At 33.1% G+C, this 12400-nt stretch overlaps 1 protein-coding gene and 1 long non-coding RNA gene across 35 annotated transcripts in view; one reads left to right on the plus strand and one right to left on the minus strand.

Moving 5' to 3' along the window:
* Nucleotides 1-176: 176 nt before the first annotated feature.
* Nucleotides 177-10316, minus strand: LOC143174472 (uncharacterized). 7 transcript variants are annotated; one of them, XR_012998452.1, is made up of 3 exons: nt 6118-6179; nt 5952-6019; nt 177-1179 (listed from the first exon to the last, which is right to left on the minus strand). It is a non-coding gene; the product is annotated as an uncharacterized LOC143174472 (long non-coding RNA). The 7 variants fall into 7 exon arrangements; XR_012998446.1 differs by lacking the exons at nt 5952-6019; nt 6118-6179 and adding an exon at nt 10188-10316; XR_012998448.1 differs by lacking the exon at nt 6118-6179 and having other exon boundaries at nt 5952-6089.
* The window catches only part of EndoA (SH3 domain containing GRB2 like, endophilin-A), a 29424-nt gene continuing 17884 nt past the window's right edge, over nt 861-12400 (plus strand). For 12 of the 28 annotated variants that reach the window (XR_012998428.1, XM_076366899.1, XM_031981215.2 and 9 more), the window contains exons 1-2: nt 861-1003; nt 11919-12003. Coding sequence is in view for 27 of the 28 variants with exons in the window: in XM_076366899.1 (XP_076223014.1) it covers nt 11959-12003 (45 nt within the window). In the remaining variant the exon portion in view is untranslated. The other 16 variants (XM_076366907.1, XM_076366911.1, XM_076366912.1 and 13 more) reach the window with 16 other exon arrangements.

A 12400-nucleotide genomic window follows, 5' to 3' on the forward strand; every position in this document is an offset into this window, starting at 1 on the left:
ATCGGTTCTCTACTAATAAACACATTACTAAAACTATACCATAATTAACATTAGCGTGAACTTATGAGAACTTGTTATAAAACCGTATAAACTATTTCTCAAAATTGTATAAGAAAAGCAAGTGTATGTGAATACTTGTAACCAATGTATATATAATCAAAAATAAAACACTGCTTTATGTGAGTCACTGTAATTTCAATCAATCCCATTTGCAGTTGAAAAAAAATGTAGCAAATAAATTCCATAATAAATCTAACTGAATCAATTACTTTCAAAGTAAATTGATTAATTTCAATCAGTCCCAATATCAGTTGAAAAGTATCTATTAAATAAATTTAGTGATAAATTTACTAAATCAATTTCTAACTAAAATAATTTCAATCAATTAGTAGTTGGAAAAAAACCAGTAAATAAATTCAGTAATAAATCTACCAACTAAATCAATGAATTTCTAACTGAATTGATTAATTCTAATCAATTCCATTAGCAGTTTAAAACATTTATCAAATAAACTCAGTGATAAATTCACTAATTAAATTAATTAATCTCAATCAACCCCATTAGTAGTTGAAAAACAGCTAGTAAATCAATCCAGTAATAAATCTTCTAACTAAATCAATGAATTTTTAACAGCAGTTAAAAACAATCTATTAAATAAATTCAGTAATAAATCTACCAACTAAATTAACTTCTAAATTAATTTCAATCAATTCCAGCAGTTAAAAAAAATGTAATAAATAAATCCAGTAAAAAATCTACCCAAATCACTAAATTTCAAACCAAACAAATTTCAATCAGTCCCATTGCAAAATATTAGATTCGCCGACGAATCCAAAAAATCGCATAATTTTTCCCGCTTTCGACGATTTCCAAGTAGCCGGCAGAGCAATCTGTCGTCGCTGTCGGAAACTCGAAACAGCTGTCGTCTGTGTCAAAGCCGTGGCAGGGGGTTAGCTTGGTTCTCCTCGGGAATATCGTGCTGTTCTCACTAAATTCGAGTACGGTGAGTGCATCAACAGAAATTCTAATTGTCCGTTTCGCCGTGAGCATGCTACCGATCGGCGCGATCCGAGGGGACATTCGGTCAGCCCGCTTTTAAACGGTCGCCGCCGCACAAGTTAGTGCGATTGATTAGTTGGTACACTTGTCTGGCATTCTCCTCGACTTTTCCGCTGGCCCCTGCAACACAGTAAGGAAATTTGTTTATTCGAATATTTATCATTGTTTTCTGATGTGAGATATTAAAGGGATACAACGTGCGGATAAATATCGGGCCGCCATGTTTATTGTTACCGTGGCGTTATGTCAGTGATTGCATCGGCGATTTCGGCACATTGTCACAGGATCCGGGTGCACTTTTTTCTTGAAGTCATTTTCATGATGATGTGCTTGCTGGTTTCTCGATGCTTCTCCATTGACATTTTTATTATTTATTAGTGGTAATTGTTTAATTGGATGGAATTTAATATTTGGGGAATCATGAAAGTATCATTATGAGTGTGATGATTATTAATTTTGTTGTAATAAATTGTTTCATGGAATTTTTGATTTAATTCGATTATTATCGATCATTTGATCATCGTCGAGATTTTTATTAAATTTTTTTAGTTTCATTTTGTGGAATCATTTTCATTTGATGATGTGCATGCTGGTTTCTCGATGCTTCTCTGTTGACATTTTTATTATTTATTGGTACTAATTGTTTAATTGGATGGAATTTGATATTTGACTGGGGATAGTCATGAAAGTATCATTACGTGATGATTGTTAATTTTGTTGTAACAAATTGCTTTATGGAATTTCTGATTTAATTCGATCATCATCCTCGAGATTTTTATTTAATTTTTTTAGTTTCATTTTGTGGACTTTTTTCTTGGGATCATTTTCATTTGATGATGTGCATGTTGGTTTTTCGATGCTTCTCCGTTGACATTTTTAACAGTCATTGGTAGTAATTGTTTAATTGGATGGAATTTGATATTTGACTGGGGATAGTCATGAAAGTATCATTACGAGTGTGATGATCGTTAATTTTGGTTTATTTGAAATCTGTTGGTATTTTGTTGTAATAAATTGCTTTATGGAATTTCTGATTTAATTCGATTATTATCGATCATTCGATCATCGTCGAGATTTTTATTATTTAATTTTTTTAGTTTCATTTTGTTGCAAAATTATAGTAGTATTTTTATTGGATGATGATGATTTTATTGTTTCGGTGATGGAATTGTTTTATTGTTTAGAATAATTGTGGAGGAATAGTTTGTTTGATTTGTGTTAATTGATGAATATAAAGTAAATGTGGATTTAAATTTTTGATTGAAGCAGGGAAATTAGAAAATTTGAAAAATAAAACGAGATCTTTGTTCAAGTTGCAGAAAATATTGTTAATATTTCGTCAGAAAATAATGAACGTTTCTAATAAAAAATATAAAATTGTATTTATAAATACACAAGATATTTCTTCACGTTAGTTGCAAACAGTATTATTAATATTTTGTCAGAAAATAATTAATGTTTCCAATGAAAAATATAAAATTATAAAATATAAGATATAAAATATAAAATTATAAAATTATAAAATTATAAAATTATAAAATAGAAAGTTTCCAATTCAATATAAAACATTAAACAAAATACTCACACGTGACAGAAATAAAGCAATTCAACCCAATAATTTACACAAGATTTTTCATTAAGTTAATTGCAAAAAATATTGTTAACATTTCGGTAGAAAATAACGAATGTTTTCCAATAAAAAATAATGAATGTCCAATAAAAAATATTGTCAAGTGCGAAGGGTTAACTTGCAACGATCCTATCCCAACATTTTATCGATGTCGATAACAGCCACGAATCTCGATATTAAATACTATCGAACGAGTGTTAACGATGCAATCTGCGACTGTTTAACACGTTACTGCCACATGTACCACATGGTCCACGCAAATTTCTGTAAGAAAATATTTCTAAGGGACACATGGTCACGGACAGTAAAGGAAATATTAAAATATATAAAAAATTATTAAAAATTTGAATATTCAATATTTGAATAAAATTTGAACTTAACCCTTTGCACTCGGAAGTTTTTCACTAGAAATATTTTAATATTTTTAGGGGAATTTATTTTATTGAGGAACAAAGCTATTTTTAATATTTTTTAAATTGGTGAGTTATACAAAATATATTATTAAATATCAAAATATATAAACATTACCAAAAATTTGAATATAAATTAATCCTTTAAGTAACACTATAATATTAAATATCAAATTTTATAATTTTATAATTTTTTAAATTGATGACTTATACAAGGTATAATATTAAATATCACATTTTATAATTTTATAATTTTCTAAAATGATGACTTATGCAAGATATAATATTAAATATCAAATTTTATAATTTTACGATATGAAATTGAATGGAGAGTCATCTCTCAAGTGCAAAGGGTTAATGTTTTATTTAAAAAATCAATACAGTTCACTAATAAAATAAAATATCACAAGTAAAATTTCCATGCCATAGAATATGTTAACACTAGATTTACTGACATTTACTGTGCAGTTTGTTCTATTGTTAGAAAAATTATCCGTCCATTTAGGTCTTAGAAATTAGAGGATTAATAGTAGACAATTAGGATACATATTAATAATTTTGTCAATAAAAATCGACCCAGATATTTACCAGATAATTAAAAAAAAATTCAATATAAATCAAATCGACCCAAAAATTAATTAAATAATGTTTATAAAATTCTATATAAGTCAAATCGACCAAAAAATTAACCAAATATTGTTTACAAAATTCTATATAAGTCAAATCGACCCAAACATTTATCAAATAATATTTACAAAATTCAATATAAATCAAATCGACCCATTAACCAAACAATGTTTACAAAATCCAATACAAATCAAACCAACCCAAAAATCATTCAAACAATTTCTACAAAATTCAATATAAAAAATCTAGCATAAATCAAGCGTTAACATATGTACACACGCGTCGAAAAATAAAAGTGTCAGCGCAGAAATCCCGGGGCAAAAGGAACTGCACCTTCCGTGTTCATTCAAGTTCAGCAGACAAGTATTAGCAGCGTACTAACTCGTGTCTTTGGCGCAATTGGCGGCCTCCTGCCGGCGTGCTATATATTTTTAGAAATATTTTCATGGAAGCGTGGGAGTGGATTCTGTGGCGGATGTACACTCAGACGACGGGGGGCGTACAAAACGGCGGAATGATATCGGTTGATAGTGACACCGTGACTAAAAATGACGACTGACTCCGAGGAGAATCATTTAGGAATGAATATTTATTTCCAGTTTTTGGATTCAATGATTTACCAGGTATTCACTTAATGACATGAATATTCGTTATGGGTTTTGCTGTCGAATGGCAGTTATTTTCTATGTGGCAGTTAAAGGTTAGGGCGATTTTTGACGTTTTTGGTTTTTGGTTTTTGTGAATTTCAATGGGTATTTTTTATTTGAGTTTGGACAGTTTTTTGAGTGAATGAAATTGAAATGTTGATTTTCTTCGGTTTTGGTTTTGACCAGTGTTTCTCAATGGTAGTCCCATAGGGGGAATTTGAGTTTTGAGGTGGAAATTTGGAATGTTTCGTGTATTTTGATGTTTATGCAGGTAAAGAAAGTAGTAGAAATGTTAGGATGAATAGTAGGAAAATATTGTAATATAATATTAGAAAAATATTGTAATTTCACATTAGAAAAATATTGTAATTTCACATTAGAAAAACATTATAATAAATATTGGAATAATATTATAATAAATGTTCGAAAAATATTGTAATAAATATTAGACAAACATTGTAATGTCATATTAGAAAAATATGGTAATATAATATTAGACAAATGTTGTCATATCATAGTAGAAAAATATTGTAATATAATATTAGAAAGGTATTGTGATATAATATTAGAAAAAAATTATAATAAATATTAGAAAAAGATTGTAATAAATATTAGACAAATATTGTCATATCATATTACAAAAATATTGTAATATAATATTAGGAAATTATTGTGCTATAATATTAGAAAAATATTGTGATATCATATTAGAAAAATATGGCAATATAATATTATAAAGAAATTATAATAAATATTAGAAAAATATTATAATATAATATTAAAAATTATATATATGTCATAAGAATTTTAGGAAGGCTTAGGTGGGGTATACCACAAAAAAGGTTGAGAAACACTGTTCTAGATTTAATTATATCAGCTTCTGACTTAATTACTAGTTGAAAATATTCGTATTTCCGAAGTTTGTGTTTTTGGGATTCCTGTTCATTAAATTTATAATACTTCTACTATTCAGTGAATTTTTAATATTCAATTAACCGAAGTGCTTCTGTCGAATTTAATTGAAATAATTAATTTTCTGAAGATATTAAATATTACAAGGATGCATGAAAATAACAGACAGAAGCAATAGTAGTAGAAAATTGTTAGAAATTTACATGAAGTTATATATATTATTATTATTATTGTTATTAATATTTAATTATATGGCATGAAACGTTTGTTTCGCATTTTGACAGTTTCGTATAACTTCAAACTTCACTTCCGGCGGATTCGACTTATCAGTGGTCAACACACTCCCAACACACTTTTGTCAACACGTTGAAATTACGTTAGAAGTAACGAGCATTTATTTATATTAATGCTCGTCTTTTATTTATATCAATAGGTTAATATTAATTAATATTAATATTAATATAAATTAATATTAATATTAACCTATTAATAACAATAGGTTATTTTTAGTTTCTTCACGTGAAACTATTTATTTTTAAAATCATTTCGAATATTCGATGCTACCCATTCATATCCATAAGCGTAATATTCCGCACAAAAATTATAACAATTTGTTATTTTCAGTTTCCTCAGACGTTCATTCTAATATTCAAGAAAATTATTTACCTTTCAACATTATTTCGAAAATTCGATACTTCTAACCCATTGCATCCGTAAGCGGAATATTCCGCACCCTACCAAGAATTTTACACGATCAATATTTATAAAAATTGTAACAGATTATTTCCAGTTTCTTCAGACGTTCATTCTAATATTCAAGAAAATTATTTACTTCCAAAATCATTTTGAAAATTCAATACTCTGAATATATCAATAATTGAAACAAACCGGAACTGATTTCGACTACGTAATTCTAGCGTTACGTTCACGGAGCGTCTCGTTGTCGCGGGACGCAGAGGCTCCGTGAATCTAGGCGGCAGAAACGCGCGAATAGGTTCGCGGGGGTTGAATCTTGAGATGGTTGAGAACGAAGGTACACAATTAGGTGTTGGCGTGGGCGTAGAGGATTCGGAGGGAAAAAAAGCTGGCGAATGGGGACAAACGACATTCTGTGTCACGAAACAGGCGAAGGAAAGAGCGGAGAACAAGGTACGGAGAAAGGAAATGAAAGGGAAGAAGGGAAAGTGGAGGGACGGCCGTGGGAAACGAGGAGGGGCGAAGGATAAGAGGGAGGGGGAGGAGGGGAAGTGAGCTCAGAAAATTCCGTGTATTCGCCTTAATAACTTCTGCGTACTCGGAGCGTAAAATATATACATGTTAATCAATGATTTCCACTTGGGTATGTTGTTTTAATTTAGCTGACTTTGCACCACGTGGAATGATTTTCAAGTGATTTGTAAGTTGATGCAAAAGGTGCAAATTCGTTTTTGATTTTATGAAATTATAAAATTTCTTTTGGAATATTATTTAAGGATAAATGAATTTATTCTAGATTTTAGTAGAATTATTACAAAGGGTACAAGATCCATTTTTGGTTTAATAAAATTAGAAAATTCCTTTTGGAATATTGTTTAAAAATAAATGAATTTATTCTAGGTTTTAGTGAAGCTACTTTTTTTACTTTTGATTTAATTTAGTGAAAGACTGGTTAGTATTTTCATGCAATTAATTGTTTCAATTAAATTTGAGAGATCATTTTGGTTAATTGAATATTGGACATTGACAGATTGAGAGTAGGAACAAGAGGAATATTGTAAATTTGATGGACAACTAGGAATTCTACATGGATATTTTCAACTCTTAATTGAGAAGCCACTGTTAAGTCCCGAAAACAAACATTGAAAAAATCAATGTTTCCTAATACACTATCCATTTGATCAGAAAAGTATACAAAGTCTCTTCTCATTAATCCCATTCACCTTCCCAAAAACCAGGCAACACGAAAAAGTGGACACCCAAGAAGAGGACCATCCAAAAATCTCCCAATGAAACCCTACACACCAGAGCACATCAAAAACCAAACGTCCATTCCAAGAAACCAACTTCCAACTTTGCACGTTGACCCAAAAAACGAAATGCAGCTAACTCGATGACAATCCAAAGAACCATCTCAAGTAAGTACCTTCAAACCACCTCCCATACTAATCTCCACACACAGACTTACTTCTTCTCAAGCCAGCTCTATCAAGCCACCAGGATTCTCGTCTCATCCACACCTGCAAGGTTTCATTGAAACACAAATTTCTAACCTTCTCCTTAATTGCCCTGGCTTCTCTGAAGTAATGAGTACGCTAGAAAGAAGGGAAACTAAAAAAGAGGAAGAGCAAGAGCTATCTAACCCTCTAAAATCTTTCTCTCTCTCCTTAACTGCATTGGCTTCTCTGAAGTAATGAGTATGCAAGCAAGAACAAGCATCAGAAAGATATAGGAAGAGCAAGAGGAAAAACAAATTTCTAACCTTCTAAACTCTAACTCTCTTCTTAACCACATCAGCTTCTCTGAAGTAATGAGTACGCAAGGAAGAAGGAGCATTAGAAAGAAAGGAAAGTGAGAAAGAGTAGGAGCCAGAGGATCCTCGCCTCATCCACACCTGCAAGTTTTTATTGAAAAACAGATTTCTAACTCTTCTTAACCACATCAGCTCCTCTAAAGTAATGAATACCCAAGGAAGGAGCGTCAGAAAGAAACAGAAAGAGCCAGAGAATCCTCGCCTCATCCACACCCGCAGGTTTTCATAGGAAACCAAATTTCTAACTCTTTTCGTAACCACCTCAGCTTCTCTGAAGTAACAAGTACTCAACGAAGAGCAAGAGGATCCTCACCTCCACACAACCTGCAAGGTTTCATAGAAAACCAAATGTCTAACCCTCTAAACTCTCTTCAGCTAAGAAAGGAAAGAAGCAAGGATCCTCATCTCCACACAACCTGCAAAATTTCATAGAAAACCAAATGTCTAATCCTCTAAACTCTTCTTCAGCTAAGAAAGGAAAGAAGCAAGGATCCTCATCTCCATCCAACCTGCAAGGTTTCATACAGACAAATTTTAACCCTCTAATTCCGCTCTAAACTCTCAACATTGGCTTCTTTGAAGTAACGAGCACGCGAAAAAGAAGAGAGGAGAGAGAAGAGAGGAAGAGCTCCATGGAGAGAGTATGCGCGATAGAGGCAGAGCGCTGGAGGGAGAAGCTGGCTCAGGGAGGGAGGGGAAGGCTGACTCGTAGCCGGGTATCGATCGTCGACTAGAAAACTACCCCTCGAGGAAGAAGCGCAGTGTGCAAAGCCGACTACGTGCGAGTCGGTGGTGTCCGTGGTGCTCGTGGTCCACGCGGCTCTGTAGACGGCCCAGTGTTTCAGCGAGCACTCTGATCGGTTGTATTCCTCCTCGGCGAGCATATATTATCGGCACGCTCCGAAGACCGGATCGTCGGCGTCCGAGGGTGTCGCGGGAGTCCTGCATTCGAGGCGCACGAGGTGAGGTTTATCGACGGCGAACGGACTCGCTTGTTCCACTTCTGCCTTGACACCGAGCTATCGACAGAATCCGTTACACAATTCTCGCGACGCCTAGTTCCAATCGGATCTTCGCCTCTCTGGCCTGGACGTTTCAAGGTGAAGTCGCTATGTCCTTTGAGGTCGAGTCTCGTCCACTGTACTTTGACTTGTTCTGAGTTACTTGATAGACTTGGATATTTTTGTAGAATGTTCAGGGCTTGTTGAGGTACTGTTCGGTATGTAAGAGGTAGTTCACTTTGTGAATTTGGCGCAGAGGTTAACGAAGTTCCGCAATCTGTCGACATTTTGTGGAAACTATGTGAATAGGTTGCTGTTGTTTGGCAGTGGAAGAGTCTTTGGAATGATCTTGGGAATTACATTTGGATTGTGTAATCTGAAGGAAATTTATTGCTATAAATTTTTTGGTTTTGTAGTATTTGCTCGGTGGTTCTAGTGTTAATGATTAAGGAATGATCTTGGGAATTACATTTGGATAGTGTAATCTGAAGGAAATTCTAGAATTTTTTAGTTTTGGTATTCGGTGGTTCTAGTGTTAATGATTAAGGAATGATTTAGTATCTAACATTCAGCTTTTACAAGAAAATTTAGGAAGGTTCAAGAGCTCAGTAGTGTTAATGATTAAGGAATGATTTAGTGTCTAACATTCAGCTTTTACAGAGAAATTTAGGATGGTTCAAGAGCTCAGTAGCGTTAATGATTAAGGAATGATTTATTAGTATCTATTCAGCTGTCTGAATTCAGCTTTTACAGAGAAATTTAAGCTCAGTATAGTGTTAATGATTAAGGAATGATTTAGTAGTGTCTAACATTCAGCTTTTACAAGGAAATTTAGGAAGGTTCAAGAAGTAGTGTTAATGATTCAGTAACCTAAAGTGCAAGCTAACTGCAGTCTCAATAATTCAGTTCACAAAGAAATATTAAGAAGGTTTAACACTAGAACCAGTCAACATCTTGAAATCATTGAATCTTCATGAATACAATGAACGTCTAGAGAAACCAAGAATATTGCCACAATTCTTTCAAGGATTTCATATGAATATATTTGTCAAACTTCAGTTTGTCTCAATAATTCAGTTCTCAAAGAAATATTAAAATGGTTTAACACTAAAACTACTAACTAATATCTTTAAATCATTGAATCTTGATGAATACAATGAACGTCTAGAGAAACCAAGGCCACAATTCTTACAAGAATTTCATATTAAAACATTTGTCAAACTTAACAGCTTCAATCATCCAAAATAATTCTAGAAATAGTGTACTGAATACCTAAAAAAATCAAAAATGTCAATTAACCTAATTAAGGTAACCATCTCTAATTTAGCAAAATCTCAGAAGCTTCCATACATTTTGCAATCTTCGTTTCAGTTGGATATTGAAGATCCTAACCTATACTCATGCCAACCTCTGCCTCTCTGGAACCTTGATTCTGGCACCGGTCCCTGAAGCTCTTTCCTCATTCGTCCTTGCTCCTGATGCGGCACACACATTTCCAGCAACTCCATGCCTCGGCTCCTCCATTCTTTATACTCTAAGGGAGCTAAAGCTAGCGGAACGTACTGGTAGAAAGATTATAGGTGAATCCTTTTTTTACGTGCAACTTTTGCCCTTACTCGTGCGACAACGCTACCGTCGGCGTTCTGAACTTGTTAACACTGGGATTCAGATGAGTCAAAAGTAGTCATCTTCACAGTTTTGGGAAAAAGGATTCATTGATTTAGATAAATATAAATTAGAATTTGAGGGCATTGGAAGCTCAGTAAATAGATTCTAATTTGTATTGCATAATCTCTGAAGAAATCTGTGCCTTTAGATAAAAATATAATATTGAAAGCTCAGTAAATGTATTTTTATCTAAAATTAAAGATAGAGGATTTTCTGAGAGATTTTTTAGTAAATGGATTTAGATGAATACAAATTAGAATCTATTTACTGAGCTTCCAATGTCCTTAGATTCTAATTTTTGGAAGCTAAATTCTAATAATTGGAAGCTCAGTAAATAGATTCTAATTTGTATTTATCTAAATCAATGTATTGCATAATCTCTGAAGAAATCTGGGCCTTTAGATAAAAATATAAGGATATTGAAAGTTGAGTAAATATATTTTTATCTAAAGACAGAGGATTTCCTGAGAGATTATTTAATACATTGATTTAGATAAATACAAATTAGAATCTAAGGACATTGAAAGTTCAGTAAATGTATTTTCATCAATTTAACACTACAACCTACCAGTCAAACTGACTTTGAAATTTTTTCATGGAAAGTCCAACAGTATTATTGAGAATTCTATTGATTTACAATTCAGTTTGCCTATTGCTGAATCAATCTCTATACTAACTTCTCAAAGAATGATCTGTTATGTTTTTTATAATTATTGAAGTAATCAGGGTTATTTTGACCTCTCTGGTAGTTCTAGTTAATAAGAAAATATAACAATCAATTTTACTAGTTCTAGTGTTAAGAGGCAGATTAATCCTTCTGTTAGCAAACTATAAGAAATTACAATCAATTTGACTAATTCTGGTATTAACAGGGAAGTTAATTTTTTTATTAGCAAACTATAAGAAAATATAATCAATTTTATTGCTAGGTTTAGTGTTAACAAGAAAGTTAATTCTTCTATTAGCAAACTATAAGAAAATACAGAAGAATGAATTTTACTGCTAATTCTACTGTTAACAGAGAAGTTAATTCTTCTATTAGCAGGCTATTAAAAACTACAACAATCAATTTTACTAGTTCCAGTGTTAACAGAGAATTCTTCAGTGGACAATTTATATTTTTGGTGTCGTGTAAAATGATAATAACCGTGCCGTCGCGGTCCCCGTGTGATGCAATCGCGGCGAGCCATTGGCTCCGTCGGACTTGTTCGTTCCCCGGCGTAGAAGTCGGCTTGATTCGTGCACGCGTGATATTCGAGAGGATTACCCGTGGCGGTGATTATTACGTTATAAGTAAGTCATGATGCTGGGGAACGTGGTCGATCAATAACATTGAAAATCATCCGTCCGTGGACGAGCGGATCTGGCGTGCAGCCAACCGGCCAGTCATAAATTTCAACCCTTCCCTTTGTTTTCCGGAATCTCTTTGCCAACCTGCGAACAACTCTGTTGCAGATCTTCGCTGGGCTGTAAATAAGGGCAGAAGCGGTCCACCATGGCGTTCGCGGGGTTGAAGAAACAGATTAACAAGGCTAACCAGGTGAGCAAATCTGTGAACGAACAAGGGATCAAGAGCGAATGGTGAATGGCTGTGAGTGTGGGCTGATGGGGAGTTTATAACAAGCAGTTTTTTTCTGGGGTAATTAGGGTATCAGTGATAGGCAAATGTTTGGGTGGAGTTTTTATTTTTATGGATAATTGAGGAGTTTTTTGTGTAAGTGGCGTATGGGGTGTAGACTGTTTAATAGTGGCGTTGAGTTAATGTGGTAGTTAATTTTTGATGGACATGTGTCTTAATTTATCAGCTGCAAATGTTTGGGTGGAGTTTCTATTTTTATAGAGAATTGAGGAGTTTTTAATGAGATAAGTGGAGTATCAGGTGTAGACTGTTTAATAGTTAGCGTTGAGTTAATATGGTAGTTAGAATTTCTGACGAA

The sequence above is a fragment of the Nomia melanderi genome, chromosome 1 (genome assembly GCF_051020985.1).
Source record: "Nomia melanderi isolate GNS246 chromosome 1, iyNomMela1, whole genome shotgun sequence".
NCBI classification, from domain to species: domain Eukaryota; kingdom Metazoa; phylum Arthropoda; class Insecta; order Hymenoptera; family Halictidae; genus Nomia; species Nomia melanderi.